The sequence below is a fragment of the Hyalella azteca genome, unplaced genomic scaffold (assembly GCF_000764305.2).
Source record: "Hyalella azteca isolate HAZT.00-mixed unplaced genomic scaffold, Hazt_2.0.2 contig5617, whole genome shotgun sequence".
NCBI lineage: Eukaryota > Metazoa > Arthropoda > Malacostraca > Amphipoda > Hyalellidae > Hyalella > Hyalella azteca.
Genome location: NW_025935800.1, coordinates 1 through 17,937, shown reverse-complemented (window position 1 = coordinate 17,937; position 17,937 = coordinate 1). Strand labels below are relative to the sequence as shown.

At 37.7% G+C, this 17,937-nt stretch overlaps 2 protein-coding genes across 3 annotated transcripts; one reads left to right on the top strand and one right to left on the bottom strand.

The window, feature by feature from the left end:
* The first annotated feature begins 90 nt into the window (after positions 1-90).
* LOC108672387 (protein FAM98B) lies at positions 91-9,067 on the top strand. Of its 2 annotated transcripts, XM_018160033.2 has the most exons (9): positions 91-651; positions 2,835-3,049; positions 3,408-3,562; positions 3,900-4,010; positions 4,376-4,555; positions 4,992-5,177; positions 5,504-5,624; positions 6,367-6,420; positions 7,997-9,067. In XM_018160033.2, the coding sequence occupies exons 1-9, from the start codon at positions 614-616 to the stop codon at positions 8,356-8,358; spliced, it is 1,422 nt and encodes a 473-aa protein (XP_018015522.1). In that variant the 5' UTR covers positions 91-613; the 3' UTR covers positions 8,359-9,067. The 2 variants fall into 2 exon arrangements, with proteins under 2 accessions (XP_018015522.1, XP_018015523.1); XM_018160034.2 differs by lacking the exon at positions 6,367-6,420 and having other exon boundaries at positions 324-651.
* Positions 9,068-9,121: 54 nt separating this feature from the next.
* On the bottom strand, positions 9,122-12,867 carry LOC108672388 (polycomb group RING finger protein 3-like). Its single transcript, XM_018160035.2, has 5 exons — positions 12,664-12,867; positions 12,198-12,350; positions 11,562-11,707; positions 11,005-11,148; positions 9,122-10,738 (listed from the first exon to the last, which is right to left on the bottom strand). The coding sequence occupies exons 1-5, from the start codon at positions 12,767-12,769 to the stop codon at positions 10,613-10,615; spliced, it is 675 nt and encodes a 224-aa protein (XP_018015524.1). The 5' UTR covers positions 12,770-12,867; the 3' UTR covers positions 9,122-10,612.
* Between the last annotated feature and the right edge of the window lie 5,070 nt (positions 12,868-17,937).

Genomic DNA, 17,937 nt, shown 5'->3' with positions numbered 1-17,937 from the left:
AAAATAAGAGTTTTAAAAATCGACATAAACGCAGGGTTCACAATATTCCTAAGTTTGTTTTAAACCTTTAAGTTTATGTATAATCATATATAGCGAATTCTAAAGTTTTTGCTGCCGTTGTGTGTTCACGTCACGACACATTACGTGGACACGTGAACTTGGAAAGCCGCACATAAATCAAGCATTACTGCATTTCGTGGAATGCCTATATTGCATTCTGAGGGCCATCGTAATTTTCGACATAAAATATCTATTATGGTTTAAGTGGAAGAATCGGTATTTTAGCACTGAAGTTTCCAAGACTTAAAAGTTGCAAAATATGCAACTTCCTTCAATTTTTGACAATATATAATTTGAATGGTTGGGAATTCGACAATGAAAAATATCGTTGACATTTAACTCGTTGACAGATATTATTTGAAAGGAACTTAGCTAACGTAGCCTACTAGCCTATTTATTTTTCTTTTTGAATTTTATTCTGTATAAGTTACGGTAGATATTAAACTAGCTACTAATACGGACGACTCTACCCGTCTACCGTTTGGCGTTACCAAATACCTAGTAATACCTATTAGGCTAGCTACCGGAGTGCCGGTAGTATTGACAGTAAAGAATGGACAGCGAAGTTCTTGATGTTCTTGAAGATCTGGGGTGAGTATCATTATGTAGATTTTTTTAATATTTGTATAAAATGCCTAGGTTCTCAATTTCTCATCTATGATAATGCTTGACTGCTGGTATCCACGAAACTAACTTTACTGGTCTACATATAGGTACCTAGGTCTAGGAGCTAGGACTTGAAAATAAACTGGAGGAAGAGTCTAAAAAAGTCTGCTCTGACATAAATAAAGATTACCGTAGCAGTGACAGAACTGGCCAGCAATAAATAAGAATTTTATTTGAGCAGGTTTCAAATTTTTGCTGCAGTTGCTGCCTCAGTGTTATTCTTGTAGTAATAACTTGTAGGTACCAACCTAAAATATTGATTATAGGCCTAGCATAGGTACCATTAATTTCAATTTTCAAATGAAAATGATACCTAGAAGCCACTAGTACCTAGTGCTAGTACTACCCATAGGCTATAGGTAACCTAAGGGCTAAGGCTACCTTCTAGATGTTCTGCACCTGGTGACCTGGGGCTGGGAGNTCTGTCTCTTATACACATCTAGATGTGTATAAGAGACAGGCTCTAATCTAATGTGACCGAAACTACGCAATCGAAAAAACGTTGTTTACATTTTTTGCGGGAACTCATCGCAACTGATTTCCGGACAAGCTTCGCTGCATCGTATTCCATCCAACGCACCGGAAACCTTACCCTTTTTCTAAATAGTTGGCCAAAGACAGAAATATATTAAATGCAAGAATTTCAATCTAAATGTGTTGGCAAGATCTTCTGAAGGCAAAAATTTGGCTACTGAAGCGTCGCCAAAAATCTTGCAATATTCATCCACTCTCTGCACAGTGGATCTCATCTAGCCTCTAGGCTACCAGATATTCCAAATTGGGTTGAATATGTTCTACATTTTTCCATGTTATACCTAGGCTAACATAGCTTACTAAGCCTAGCCCTAGTAGCCATTTGTTTGCAAGTTTGCATTTTGCAAGATCAAAGTTTGCCATCAACTGAGCACAAAAGTTAGCTATCTGTTGTGAACTTGTGATTCCAAAATCTTCCTGTATTCTGCCAGTCTTCCAGAGTCCCATTATGTCATTGCTTTTTGTTAGTAAGAATTGTTAATTGTAATTGTCAAAAATTTTTCTGTCTCTGTTTTTTTCTAATTGTTGCAAAAGTGCAAAAATTTACTAAATCGTCCCTTGAACACGTCATCAACCGCTGAATAAAGAACAAAAGTATGAAAGATATGAACAGCATTGAAGCATTAGAAATTTCCAGCACCATACGAGGCATCTGGATCAGCGGAGGAGCGCTTGTATGATCACGTCGTAGTAAAAGCCAGATTACGTACAAACTAACACACATACAGGCATGCTGTTACACCATTGGATGCGTAAAAATCAGAGCTCCACCCTGATATCTCTCATTGGCTGCTGAAGCAAGGCGTTGAAAATTGCCAGCTCGATTGGTCGGCAATGACGCAACAGCTGAGTAGCGCAATTGGCCCGTGTGAGCCATGTGGGCTAGATCAACCAATCGTACTAAAATCAATAAAAAAAACTAACGCACGCACAGACATGCCGATAACATCATTAGACGCGTCTAAAAGTCAGCTTTAGAAAGCATTAATAAAAGAAAAAAGTGAAATTTTTTTATTTTTAGCTAGGGCGGTCCCCTTAATGCATTGTGAATCTTGCAGCATGCTTAATAATGTTTTATTAGAAATTTGATAGGGGATAATTCATCTAGCATGAATCTTGCAGCTCAGAAAATGGGTGGAAGACCTAGTTGTGGCTCAAAGGCCTCTAGATATTCCATGCCAGTGTTTAGGGCTATAATTATAATAATATAGTGAAAATGAAATCACAAACCAAGGCTTTAGTTTGACAAAATTCCCTTTGGCTTCACTTCATGCTCATTGATGATTGATTACCAGTTTACCACTGTAGTTTATCTTCTGAATTATTTATTTCCCATTTCATATCAATTGCCTGTAGTGATATATCAGAAAGTTTAAGGTGTATAAAGAAACATATATATTTAGCCTTGAATCTTGACTAATTAGCACATTTTCTCATTTATGGAAACAATGCACTATTGTGCTTGTCATGTCCATCCGTCCATCTGTCCGTGACCTCAAGTTATTGTCGACAAGAAAATGCGCTCTCTGTCACTCACTGCAGTAAGTACTGAGTTATATTTTTTTTCACTGCAGGTATGAGGAACCTTTAGCTGATAATACAGCTTTATCAAAACTTATTGATGGAAATGATGGTGGTCCAAAATGCCCAGCATTTACCAAACTTGTGGCTTGGGCAACAGGAGAACTAAGAGTGCTTCTCCAACTTGAAGAACATGTGAATGCCACTGCAGGTCCAGATGATCATGCTTCTTTTTGTATGGAAGTCTCAGCTTTTCTTAAGGAAATGGGTAAGGCCCCTATGATTTTAAATTTATGGTCAACCACTCACAACTGTGTCAGTAAAAACTATTTATAATACTGATGAGAATAAAGATTTATTTATATGATTTAATTGCCACTTGATAACTAAGAAGTTTTTTCCAGCATGCCAGAAGGTTGTGGTTTTATTAATAAATTAGATTGTTTATTTTGAAGGCTGGAGACATAAGCACTGTGGCAAAGTTAGTTAGGTAATGTCTTGATAGTGAGATTAGGTTCCTTGCTAGGTCAAATCCATTCAAGATTCGTAGGTGTAAAGTTGTCTACACATAGGTACTCATAGCAAAAATTAAATTATCAATTTTAAGCATTCATGTATTTTGACAGGCTGCCCACATCCTGCACTCATGGAAGGTTCTGCCACTGACCGCCTGAGTAACAGGAAAGGTCGTTTGTTGCTCCTGCATTTCATTCTCATTGAGCTGATGGCAGCTCGGATGACACAGGCACACTCTCCTCAGCAGGGTCTCAAGCTTAAAATGGTATAGATTTAATTTTTAAGTGTCATACTAATTTGGTGAACCTGAAGAACTTTTTTTACTTCTTGTTTAGAATAAATTTGTAACTGATTTTGTGCAAACATGAATAATTTTAATTTTGCCAAAAATTATCTGGAACTTAGTATTAGAAAAAATATTGCAATGCTGTTGATATACTCTATAGCATTGATAAGCACCTTGTTTTAGCATAAATTTAGAAAGAAAGCATCATGTCATGTGATATGCATGGTTTCAGAGTTGTTATCTCAGTATTAGGTATATGTCATGGCATCACTTCAGATTTTTTCTCTGTAAGAACACGTTTTTTTCCTTGATACAGACGGAAACCAGTCAAGCAAAGGACTTAAAGCAGCTTCTTGTCACCCTGGGCTTTCCAAAACCTCCTAATAATATTACTCCTCAACAACTGTTTGGCAAAGCACATCAAAAAGTTAGTTCTAGCAAGATGACTGCTTGATAAGTATATAAATGCAGTTGAAATTTAGTTTTTTGTGACGTGATTTTTTTCAGCTACATGATTTTGATATAGCAATGTGATTTTTGTAGCTCTAAGGCTATATATTCTCATAAATTAAGATTTTCCAATCACGTTGCATAGTTCAAATCATTCATTTCTGTTTTGATTTGCAGAGGTAAAAATTTAGTCAATATTTTGACTTGTTAGTTTGAAGGGAATACTAAAACTTTTTACACCTTAATGCAAGCATTGCATTGTCATACCTTCTCAACTAAAATCTAAGCATCTCTTAGTAATTCACTGATAAAATGTTTATTGCAATCTTGTCTTCTCTCCAGCTTACGGAAGTACTAAAGAAAGCTCCTCCAAGCCTCGTGGGTAAACCTCTGTTTCATGAGACACTGTCAGAGAAGCAGTGGAATATGCTTCAGGAAATTCAGGACGAGATGTTCCAGGAGTACACAATGCGTCGGCAGATGATGATCAAACGACTTGATCTCACGTTTCAGAGCTTTCAGGTACGTTCACTTTGTAATTTTCATATTCAATCTCTACTGAATTTTTGTGCTTTTAGCTACTGATGGTTAGAAAAATTTTCATTTTCTAATTAAAATTTTTCATCTTTTTAGTGTTAAGCAACACTGACCCGGGTACATATATAGCTCTCAGTTATTTTCATTTTCGTCAATGAGTGAATTGAGACACAGAGGTTTCATACAACATCGGAACTGCGAGCCCACGGGAGAAATTTTTTAGGCCAGAAATTTCCTTCTAGATATGTTGACGTGAATTAATGTATGTAATTTAATTAATGCTACTTTTCTACCAATGCTAATTACCTCGCTTTACTTATATACAAGATTATTACGTACACTGCACTGCATATCGTCTGAGTGTTGCCGTGCAGTGGTCCCTTATTACACTGCACAACATATCATAATTGTTATCATGCAGTGGTCTGACCAAGGCAAGAGCCGGGAGAACGACCTCGTAGAAGCGTTCCTCAGTCGCCGTGACCGGCTACAGGAAACTCCTGACGTCAGTCTTGGCCATCTTCTGGCTGCTCGGGAGGACTTGGCTGTCCTTGAGAAAACTAGCAACGCCTCCGTCAGGAAAAACACATCCTCAGCTCTTAATAAGGTCTGGTGTAATATAGATTAATTCTTAATTCAACTGTGAGGGATTTGTTTAATCCATCGATACTTGAAGTGTCAATGATAATCTAAAAGTAAATTAAATTGAACACATTACTTTGGGTGGGTAAGGATATTCCTATTTAGGCAATACCAATTATTAGATTGTTTGCTTCATCAGAATAATTTTCATTTTGTGCAATTGCTCATGCAATAACCGTGTGCCAGTTTTTATTTATTCCATTTAAATATTTTATTCATTGTGTTTTTCATTTCTATTTACATTTTGGAGAATATTTGTCTCTTGCATGCTTGAATGGCCGTGCCGAGCAGGTGCTCATCGGGCGCGTCCCTGACCGTGGCGGGCGCCCTGACGAGCAGGCGGCCCCGCCTCCTGAGATGCCATCCTGGACCCAGCGGCAGCCCGGTGGCGGTGGCGGCGGCGGTGGTGCAGGTCAGGAATTTTCTTTTAAGAGTCCGTAAGGTGGTGGGGTGGTGGTTGAGGTGGAGGTCAGGAATGTTCTGAGTGTCTGTAGGGTGGTGGTAGTGGTGGTGGTGGAGGTCAGGAATGTTCTTTTGTGGTGTCTGTAGAGTGGTGATTGTGGAGGTAGTGGTGGTCGATGCTAGAATATTCGCATTTTGGCGTCATGGTCGTTTTAGTTTCAGTTGAAGTTCGATTTGTATCCCTGGTACGTAGCCAGGGATAATCGTGCTTATCGCGAGTCGTGATAATCAAAGTTTTGTTGTTTCTATAAAGCAAGTATAGAACTTGTCACGTTTTAGTGTGTTGAATAACGTGAGAAAAAGGAATTTATTTATAATGGCCTTGAATAGTTTGAGGTGGGTTGGGGGATGAGAACCAGTCCAATGCTTTTCTGCACGGTATTTATGTCGAAAATATGCGGTTTCGTTGGCAGATTTCTTTCAATTTATGTCTTTATGTTTATGTTATTTATACTAATATCACTGACATACATTATAGGTACTTGAAAACCGTTGTGGAGAATTCGAATTTTATTCGTGAAGTTGTTTCTACTTCAACATCCTCCTAGAGCAAGGTGCACATTTTCAAAGAAATATCATGCATTCCTCATAAATACATTATAAAAAGCCACAAGATTCCTTCTTCAACTGCCATGAAATACATTAGTTGAATGTGTAATAAATGGATAGAAATATAGCCGCATCTGCTACAGGCGGTGGCGGTTTTAGAGGCCAGCAACACCACCAGCAACAGGATCAGTATTCTGGTGAGCCTGGCTCATTCACATCGAGTATTTCCATTTCATTTGACCCTCTGCGTTTGTTAACGGATGTTTAATTTTTGTTACAGCATTTGTTCAAGTTTGGTATAATTTAGACGATAGAAATTGCTTGGTAGTTTGAACTGGCTTTTTGTTGCTTTTTTTCCTATTTCGATTAATTGTAGCCTACGAGGATATAGAAGCCTTAATCCTTACTAAATTTGACGGAATATTTTTTTTTGTCAAGATTTTTTTATTTTATGTAGTTTGTTATTTTATTTATGTAGTTATTTGTACTAACATTTTCTCGGTCTTTTTGAAGTAATTTTAGTTGCTATACTTACGAGTCTATGAGCATATACTGCGTGCTAAGTTTTATTTACGCATTTGAATAGTCGCGGAGTTTATAAATTTTTATCTCTGAGCAGTGAAGACAACATTTCTATTCATTTGTCACCTCGACTATTTCATTCACTCTCTCACCGCTATCATTTCAGTAACCTTTTCACCATGGTTATTTCATTCATCATCTAAACGCGGTCATTACATTTGTTTTCAACACTTGATTTCATTCACTCCTGTAGGTAAAAGGCGCCAAGTCACGCCTAAGCTTGTGAGGACAAAATTAAGTTCATGGACGAAACTTAGCAGCTTCAGTTTAATGTCAGTTGATGGTGTATTCAGAAGTTTAATAATTTTCTATATGAATTGAAAATCAAAATTAGTCAAGAACGAGACTGAAAGATTCGGCGACAGGTCCTGATCGGTCTAAGTACATGCGTTAACTCGTGCTGTACTTCATCATCATGCAAGTACTGCATCATCAGACAAATCCTGGCTTAAATTTAACCATCAAAAACTTCTTTCCTGAATGTAATGAAATTAATTACACTAATATTTCTTACCTACGACTGTGGCATTATTTGATTTTAATTTTTATGGGTAACATTATTTTGTTAACAAAATTCTTGTGTTGAAGTTTCCCATAGAATGTAGCGCCATATTAGTGAATAGCTTCCTGCGTATCAAACTCGATTCCACATTCAACCCCTAAGAATAATTATCATAGGCAATGAATACAGGGAAAGGTTAAGATGCTAGTGCTGGAGAGACGGCTCCATCTGTACCCCAGGGTTCCCAAAAAGATGGTCCGAAGCTACGCGATATCAAGCCGCTGTTTGCCCAGCCGAGCAAGATTTGTAATCACCCTTTTCTTGCGTAAAATTTGTTTGTTTGTTCTCTCTGCGAGCTCTTTCGTGATTCTCGCGTTTCTGCATTATCTCGTTTGGTGATTTAAGTCTCTGATCGTGGGTGATTGTTGAACCTCTGCTAGGTTTTAATGCCGTGTTGCCCTACATTGAACTTAATAGCTTCAAATCAGATCTTCTGTGATGTAGCACATTGGCTGTTCCCACAGTATACAACAAACAAGTATCCCTGTCCTGGTCCAACTTATAGTTGGATTAAATTCCCATCAATGAGTCTATTCCTATTTTTAAGTTTGATTTGCAATATGTTTGGATAAGCTTTTTGTTACATCACTAGAGCTTGTGTGACGATGCTCATCTCAATTTTGTTCCAGGAGGTCGTGGTGGTCGCGGCGGCAGCCGAGGAGGTGGCGGTGGTGGAAATTTTTCCAGCGACCGCGTTCAAGGCGGGTGGAACCAAGGTGGCGGTGGTGGTGCAGGTGGATTTGGCAGTTACAGCAATCGGGGTGGTGGTTCAAATGGTTTCTCACACGGAGGTGGATACGACAACCGCGGATACGATAATAGAGGCAAAGGTGGTTATGGAGACGGCGGTGGATATGGAGGGGGCGGTGGTGGAGGATACGGAGGCAGCGGTGGTGGTGGATATGGAGGCAGCAGCGGCGGCGGTGGATATGGAGGAGGTGGGGGAAGAGGTGGACGAGGTCGCGGGAGAGGTAGAGGACAGCGGTATTAAGCCTCACAATCTTACGTTTAACTCTTGTCAAATGTTTCAGTTTCGTAATTACTTTGTTATGACCTCAGCCTCTGAATCCAAAGGGGTCGTTTCTCTACAATCGACAGTGGATTGCCCTGTTATCGTAATATTCAGCAGCTAACATTTATATTTATTTACTACGCTTGATATGTTGATATGTAGTATGAAGTATTCACATATTTTAGCTCCTCTACAAATATTATTTATTTCAGTGCATGCTTTGGATCTTGACCTCGTTAAATGTGTTCTATTTTCCATATTTTGTGTGTACTCAATTTTCTAATAGTTGAACTATATGTGAGACGGACTTGGTGAACGGCTTACAGAATCTCGAGATTTGACTCAACAACCTTGCTGGAGATCAGGTGGGGTCGATAGTCATTCTAAGATGAACAAAAATAATTTTAGCCTTCCTCCCTGAATGTTAGTCGTCAGTTTAAATACTAGATCCCCGAACGTTACGGACAATGATTTATCGATTTAGTGTTTATTTAATAGCCTGCGAAGAAAGCAATAAAATCAACGATCAAAAACTTTTCATAAGATTTCTCTGGTGAAAACTTGGCAATTTAAGTCCCACGCCTCTTGTTCTTCGAAGCCAAATTTCGTGGATGTGGAGTGAGATTCTAATGTAATCTGTAGTCTTCACATGCTACTCCAGCAGCTTGATAAAGTGTGATTGAACCAACGTTTTTTCTTTTCTCCTAGATATGTTTTAGGGTAGGCAGAACAATTAATGAAACTCGTTCAGTAGCTTTTTTCATTTGACAATAATGATCATGACTGATGATTCTCACTTCCGACAGGCCTAATGAATACGACTTGCACAAGGTTCTGCGACAAATTTTTTTCAAAGGTTAAACAAAAAAATAACGAGAATTGCGCGAAAGGCTTTTGAGTCTGGCTATCTGCATTAAATAATGAACTATAATATAAAATCGCTACGAAGTTGTAAGAATGAAAGATTATAAACGTCCTTAATGTACCTTTCACACGCCAGGAAACATCGGCTGCCATAAACTGCCGTTGAAGTTTTAATCACATACTCCCAGTTGCAACATTTATCCCTTACGAGAATAATATTCAGGCTATCTGACAGGCGACCATAACTTGATAAGCCGTTTCCATATTGAAGCAGAAGGTTTACACCATTTCAATAATCCTGATAGTTACTTGAACTTATCATAGTAACTTGATTCAAGTGCATTAAAAGGTGTGACATTTTCCTGAATCACAATCGAGCAGTTCATATGTAATGCTACATATTCGTCCTTCTGACTCAAAAGACAACCAAATAATCGAAAATTCAACAGGCATGAACGCTGTTGCCTTTAATACATGTATGGCGTTACAGCTTTTACGGTACCGCTAACAGCCGAACTAAGTGCAAAAAGATCAAGAGCAATTCAAGGTTTTTCGGGTAAATGAAGCCGGACGGACAATTGACATACATACTTCTCAAAAAACACTTGAATACGTTTGTTTATATTGAGATAATATAACACCCACACTTGCACGGAATATATGATTAAATACCTCATTCTGGATCGTTGCAACATGGTTGTACAAGGATTCTGAAATTATGTTTATACACATTAAAAGATTTCATTCGTTTGCATTTTTGGAGTTGGTAGAGCCTAATTTGTTTGATATTTTGGTAGTCCGAGAATTTATTAGTGAGCTCTAAATTTTCTAGTGCAACGAGTTTTCGTAGCTAGTTTACCACCAGTACCTAGCTCAAATAGATTCGAATCAAAATAGATTTTCACGATGACAAAAATTCAACACTGAAAGCGAGGATAATTAATTCGATGGTCAACTTCTGGGGAGCTTGAAGATTTCAGCGAAATAAAGGAAATAATTAGTGTAAATCTGTTTCGTATCCTTGACGACTGACTAATTATTATATTGAGATCTTTTGGAGTCAGAGTAAGCAGAAGAGTTCAACTAGTTGCGAACACCGAAATTTCTAACTGATGTCGGGTAGATCTCTTGCAGAACAATTCAAGAATCATCACACATCATGCTGAGGCTTTGTTACACATGTGTTATAAATTAAATGATTTTGAGGCCCTAATATGCATAAACAGATCCAGCTTCTTGAACGATAAAAAAATACATGAACTGAACAAAATATTCTTATGTCAATACACTGCATAGTATATTCAAACGCGAATGGTTTTAGTTCAATCCTCACCCGCGTGACGTGTAAAAATATGACTGAAGAAATTGTTCAAATGTCAATACAAGGCCGATATTCCAGCTTGAGTGGCTGTGGTCTGAATCTCCACCGCGTGACTTGAACGAATTTCAGTGTGTGGTCTTTGCCAAGCATTTCTTCATTGCACAATATGTCGATCTGGAAGCGAAAAAATTCATTAATGTAAGAGTTGGTTGCAATGGAGGCCACATCAGTCAAGAGTAGTGGCTCAGGCTTGAGCGTTAAAGAAACTATTATCAAAATTACAGTAAATACCATTAAAACGAGAGAATAATCTTCTGCAAATAATAATCTCAAAACTCGTTTTTGGATACAGACAAAAAATTATCAGCTTGGTAACAACTAACAATTATTTACTTAAATAATTAATTTAATTTGATGAAAACTTCAAGTAATTTACTTACATCTCTGTAGTGTTGTGGTCCTTCCAAGACCTTAAGGGCGATAAATTTCTTGAGGTGTGTGATTGTCGCCTGAGCAGAACATCTGATGAATTTTCTCTTCAATGGGGCCAGACTGCAACACTTACACTCCAGCATAATGTTCACCTGGGTAAGATAGTGTTTATGAAGATCGAGGTTATATCGTGAAATCATCTTAAATATTAATTAATAGAAGCAGACGATCAATTTAATTTCAGAGCTCGAGACTAGAACTGCAATAATATCAGTAGCAAAAATCTGAAAAAATTACTCAGTCGGGAGTTAAACAGCTGGATGAAGCCAATTCTTACTCCAGCAGTGCCATGATAACTTGCTATTAGAATGGGTGAGATACTCAAAATATGTTTTGTATTCACGTTTCAAATCACGTCCTGGGAGTGGCACACATAATGACCGTTTCCTAAAACTAGAATGCCAGAGCTAACATCATGTTTATGTTCCCTCGCAGCAGCCAGCATGTAAGAGGCATGTTTCTAAGTAAACCTTGAAAAAACATAAGACTTAATATTGAGACAAACCTGTTCGTCGAGTCGATGGTAGTCGGAGGTGGTATGGTCTTCTTCAGGAGGTGCTGCAGAAGTGTGGTCGTCAGGTGCAGGTGGGAGGTCTTTTGGACACACTTCACCACGCACGCGATAAAATTCCCGCTCCAGGCGAATTTCATCTGCAAAAGTATGAATTATTCAGGTGTTATAAAGCTATTCAAATTGTTCACATTTTGAATAATATTTATATTATTCAAATTATTATATTTCATATTATATTTCAATTACCATTATTAGTCCAATTATGAAATCCTCAATATGAAATTACCAATATGTTTAAGTCAATCCAATACTCAGAATTAAATCTCATATTGAATAAGTAATATTGAATTGCTGAGAAAATATAGTCTTCAAAAGGAATGAAGAAGTGAGTATAGACTAGAGCTTTATTTTTTGATTATTTGGTAAAACCTTGTAAACAATATCTTGAATAATGAAGACTTACTTTCCTGAAATTTAGGTACAAGTGGTTGAACAATATACAGCATTAGGCTTATATTCTTCAAGATTTGACACAAGTTGATGTCCAATATCCTGCATTGAGAGGGGTTATTTTCCTGACAATATGGCACAAACGTGCAAACAATACCCTGCATAATGAAGGCTTACTTTCTTGAAGATTTGGCACCAGCTTGTAGACAATATCTTGCATTGTGCGGTCAAAGGAGATGTAATTGAGAGGGTGCGACTGGTGGATGACAAGCTCGCAAGATGGACATGTGTTCTTCTCCTCCAAATGCTTCACCAAACATGATTTGCAGACTGTAAAATGATGTCAAATACACTTGTTATAACTTATAGGTACCGTATACCATAAATACAGCATCAATATTTACCACCATATAGAACTGATATTGTAAGCATATCATAATTTATGTTGAAGTTCAATCATGACTGAATGTTAAATAATATTGTTCTCATCCTAACAAAACATGTAGAACCAAATTCTAGACTTTTAACCATAAATAAATATATAAATGACAATCATCCAATATTTTACAGCCCCAACATGTTTCAACAAATCAGATAATATTATTTGACGAAATTAAGAAACTGATTAACAGAACTAACTTACAAGTGTGAAGGCATTCAGTGACAGTTGTGGCATCAATGAGGTAGCCAGAGCAGATAGTGCAAACTATGTGCTCGTTTAGTGTCTTCAATTTGATTCGACGTTCCATGACAGACAAGGAACCTGAAAAGATTTTGTTCCTGAATGCACTAACAACTACACCTGGAAAAAGGAAAAAATGTTACTATTGTATGCAGTGAATGAAATAAAAACAGTTATGAATTCTCAAATCCTATTTGATGATTAAGGAACATTTTTTGCACACATTTCAAGCCTTCAAGGTTTAGAGGAACTTGAGTAATTTAAATTAGGCTAAATATTCTACATTCCTAGATACGTCTTATTTACTTTTAATGGGTCCTCACCGTCCTCTAAGAAGCAAAAAAAAACAGTATTTATTTGGAGAATTAAAAATGAACTGATTCCAAAAGATCTCTTGTTTGTCACTATCCCATAATGGCAGTGCGTGGAGGGTAAGCCCAGTAGCATAGTGGCAAAGCAGAGAGTTTTTTAGACTCTCCCTCAAATTCAATATTTAGCACTATAACTAGACCAGTAAAGTATCATGGTTTCATGGATACCAGAATTATCATACATAAGAAATTAGTTTAAATATTGAGTAAATAAGAAAATTAAAAATGAACTGGGGTAAACGCATCATATTCCGACATTGTGGGTAATTCCGACACTTCTCAACTTCTTCCTTTATATTAAGCTTTGTCTTGCTTCCACGCATGCATAGATGGTTGAAATAGTGACGTCATACTATTGCGCGCCACATTCCCATGAAACACTAGGTCTGGCGGGAAAATGTTAAGATCCTCAGAGCAAAAGTCCAAGTCAACTAGTGAAAACATCAAGTTTGACGGTTCGTATCAAAGTTGATAGTAGACCTTGCTCTACCAAATAGTGATAAACTGTTTGTGTAGAAAGAATATTATGGATTGAAACTTTTAAATAAGTCTGTAAATATATTAGGAATCCTGGAAGTATACTTGTATTTGCCAATTTTAAGTGGTAAATAAATTAATAGATGATTAAGTTAAGAGACAGTTTTAGACACATAAAAACTAATTCTGACACAGCTTGGAATTGGACACATACAGCTCGTTTGGAGCTGTGTTAAAAAATTAACATTTTCTTAGTTAAAAGCTTAATAACTCTTAATTAAAAAATTAAAATTTTTTAATTAAGCTTGTTCCAAGCTGTGTCGTATTCCAATACAGCTCACACAGGGCATCAGATTTACGAATTAGTAAGAGTTAGAAGCGCTGTCGGAATTAGTCTTACAATATGCCAAATTTAGTCACACACAGCATTGGAATTCAGGGATTTTGTAGATTTGAATTCTAAGGCTTTTAAATAAATATGGCAACAGTTTATGATGTTTCATTGTTGCTGCGTGTAGTGTGGTGTTCTGAGAGTGACGTAAAGCAATCAGAACTCAAGTTGCGCATACCGTCAAACGGGGTAAAAAGTGACGGGCGGGGTAAATAGGGAGGCGCGTCCCACATTTTGTAGAAATGTTGTTAGGGGCTGCATTTAGGCAAATGAATGATTTATTAAGTGTTTTCAATTAATTCTCTCTTTTTGTCCCCAGTGTTTGAATGTTAGATTGATTCAGATCAGTGGAATACTAAAGCCAGTTAAAGTAATTTTTGTGCCAAGCCTTCTTCTTCATGGGTTATTGACCAAGGCAGATTTGCTCTTCTGACCTAGTGCCTTTTGCTGACTAACCTGCTGCATTAAATGAACCTGCTTTCTGGCTATGCTGATATCAAGACTGACCTGTTGCTGAACTGCTGATAATGCTTTTCTTGGCTCTTAAATAGGTGAGTAAAGGGAATACTCTTGCCACGCATCTCAGTCCTAAATTTTAATTATTGAATGTTATCAGTAAATGTTTGTACATATAATCAATCATCCCTTAAAATTGTTTTACGGTTTTGCATTGGGTAGATCAATTTGTTCTTATGTGTTCCTAGTGTACTTATGTGTTTCAACTTTCAAGTGTAATTGTTGGATAGGTTTTACGTGTTCTTTTTCCTGCACTTTTGCAGAGCGGCCAATGTGGGGCATATTCTGGGCCAATTTGGAGCGCATTCCGGCAAGTTCCGAGCTAGTTTGATACCAGTTCTGGACGAGTGACAGGCAAGCTTTGGGCTCACTGAGCCACATTGCAGTCGAGTCTTGGGCTGCTCTTGAGCTACTCGAGCTGACACTAGAGGCCAGCGTGGATGCCTCTTTAAGTCCTGTCCAGCAACTCATGTCAGATCTGCCCTAACGTGCCAGTTGAGTCTACCCCACTGCTACTCACAAGTAAGGCCACCGCCGTCTTGTTTCTTTGGTGCGGACGCCACTTGATGGACCAGGCCTGAACCAGGGCCCATTTTGAGCCCTTGATTCCTTGGTTTCATTATTCTTGATTTGATTTATGCTACAGATCATTATTCTGGCCCAGTTTAGTTTATTTACCATGTATCATTATTTGTTCTTTGCTGTTCAAATCAGTTTGGGCTGCTGGCTGTTCATTTTCTCATGCTAGGTTCACCACATCACTCATAGCCCTGGGCTGTCTCATTACTAACCAACTAATTTTTCACCTTTCACCTTCATGTACCACTGATTATATTTAATACATGTTTGCTTGGTTCTTCCTCCGTTTGTTTCCCTGAGTTTGTTTTGCTTGGCTTCACATGCTGGTACTATACCAGCCGGACCGTTGACCTTTAGAGGGGCTGACCCCCAACAATGTTGTAGCAGCTAAACTAATCAAAATATTGCATAACTAAAAATAGTGGCATAAACTTCAACATTTTTACTAACTATTATGCATAAAGCTAGTCAAGAAATCAAACATTTACTATCTCTAAAAAATTGTTGAAAAAAACTGAAAAGTGCAATTTTGGAAAAGTACCTCTGCTAAGGTCTGGAGCATAAAAAAAATATTCACCGTATTAAAAAATTTTACTTGCATAAAAGTTGCACCAGGTGCCTATCTCATTCCCCCCCAAAAAATGGCAGCCATTTCCGCAAGCAACCGGGGTGAAAAGGGACACCCCCCCAGGGTAATTAGGGACACCTTTAAAAAGCATTTACAGTAGAACCTCAGTTAGCAAAGGCTCCATTTAACAAAAAAATTTATCAACAACAAAGAATTTTGCTTACATTCACCTTGCTTGGCAAAAAAAATTCACTTATCGAAAAGTTAGTGCATCATCGATCATCACAAAATTGTACATAGAATGCTATATATAGAATTGTGCACTGGGCATCATAGAATGAAAAGTAATTGACCTAAACTATGACTTATTTCTTCAAAACATATGATGGTTGTCACTAAAACATTATTTTCTGTTTCAGGCATGTTTTTCACAATCTTTTTTGTTATAGTGAAATCACTAGACTTGATTAAAATTGTGCAAAATTACAAACCCTCCTGTAAGCTTACAGATACAGAAGAAATGCTACATGGCTGCTGATATGAAGCTTGCAGTGGACATGGTCATTGTCAATGCTCAATAGCATGTCCGTGGATACAGTAATATCACATTAATAATATGGTAATTAATGAATATGGTAATATATCAATAAAGGAAAAACAAGTAAAAATCACAGAAAATGTCATTCATTTTACATCTACATCAATTCCACTGTGCAGAGAGTGGATGAATATTGCAAGATCTTTGGCGACGCTTCAGCAGCAAAATTTATGCCTTCATAAGATCTTGCCAACACATTTAGATTGAAATTCTTGCATTTAATATATTTGTCAGTCTTCAGCCAACTATTTAAAAAAAGTAAGGTTTCCGGTATGTTGGATGGATCAGGATGCAGTGAAACTTGTCCGGAAATCAGTTGCGATGAGTTCCCGCCAAAAAAATGTAAAAATCAAGTTTAGGATTACGTAGTTGCGGTCACATTAGAGCGGTCAGACTGCATTTAAGAAGTTCAATCTAAATGTGTCGGCAAGATTTTCTGAAGGCATAAATTTTGCTCCTGAAGCGTCGCCAAAGATCTTGCAATATTTATCCACTCTCTGCTCTGCACAGTGGGCAAGTGTCCCGGATTACCCCGTTCCCAGGGGTAAATTGGGATGGTTTTATTTTGCGTCTGGCACCTTACAAATAGCATATGGAATTTTTTTGAAGATGCCATTCAATAGCCCTCGCAAAGAGCTATAAAATGAGCCTAAACTTGTTTCTGAAATGTTTCATGGTAAGAAGTTGAGAACTGGAACTATTACAAAAAAAACTATCAAAACCGTCCCTGTTTACCCCATTTGACAGTACGGTGATTTTTTTATAGCCATTCATTTCTTAGCAGTTGGTATGTCCTAAATGTGTTGGAATATGGTGTGTTTACCGGGCTTTACCCTGATTCTAAAAAATCTATGGTTTGCCACCATGTGGTAAGGGATATAGTATCAGTATCAAAGTTGTTAGCAGCATTTTCTTATTAAAAATTACCTGGCAATGGATCTTGGAAATGGCCACTGTGCAGAGAGTGAACGAAAATTTAAAGACCTACGGCGACGCATTATCGGCAAAATTTGCGCCTTCAGAAGATCTTGCCAACACATTTGCATTGAGAATATAGCATTTTAAATATTCTCCAATCTTCAGCGACACACTTCAGACTCTTCAGTGGGTGTGGCAGAAGTAGCTGCGGCAGGCACCAGCAGCCCAGACCTCGGTAGCTAGACTCCTCCAACTGCTTAGACCGCTTAGTATGTTGTTGACCCGTGAGAGAGAAGGTTGTGCACTTGCAGATCTAATTCAGTCCAGAAATGAACGTAGATGTAACTTCGTGTGGAAACCACTGTGCAGAGAGTGGATGAATATTGCAAGATCTTTGGCGACGCTTCAGTAGCCAAATTTTCGCCTTCATAAGATCTTGCTGACACATTTAGATTGAAATTCTTGCATTTAATATATTTCTCAGTCTTCGGCCAACTATTTAGCAAAAAAGTAAGGTTTCCGGTACGTTGGATGGATTACGATGCAGCGAAGCTTGTCCGGAAATCAGTTGCAATGAGTTCCCGCAAAAAAAATTTAAACAAGGTTTTTTCAATTGCATTGTTTCAGTCTTATTAGAGCGGTCAGACTGCTTTATTACATGTTCAGTTGACACTTGCTGTACAATCAGACTGTTTTTAGGGTAAAATTAGTTATTTGGAGTAACACGTGCATGCAACCTTGTAAATAAGTTCGTGGCTTGTAAATAGTTCTTCATTACTCAGCGTAAATGGCTTTTCATTAAAAATTACCCGGCGAC

Bases quoted from the DNA above. Each gene is read 5' to 3' on its own strand.
- LOC108672387 (XM_018160033.2), top strand. From the start codon at position 614: ATGGACAGCGAAGTTCTTGATGTTCTTGAAGATCTGGG. The intron at 652-2,834 runs GTGAGTATCATT...TTTTCACTGCAG, and splicing joins GATGTTCTTGAAGATCTGGG to GTATGAGGAACCTTTAGCTG. The intron at 5,625-6,366 runs GTCAGGAATTTT...CATCTGCTACAG, and splicing joins TGGCGGCGGCGGTGGTGCAG to GCGGTGGCGGTTTTAGAGGC.
- LOC108672388 (XM_018160035.2), bottom strand. From the start codon at position 12,769: ATGGAACGTCGAATCAAATTGAAGACACTAAACGAGCACATAGTTTGC. The intron at 12,351-12,663 runs GTAAGTTAGTTC...ATCATTTTACAG, and splicing joins CACTGAATGCCTTCACACTT to TCTGCAAATCATGTTTGGTG. The intron at 11,149-11,561 runs GTTTGTCTCAAT...TATCTTACCCAG, and splicing joins ACCATCGACTCGACGAACAG to GTGAACATTATGCTGGAGTG.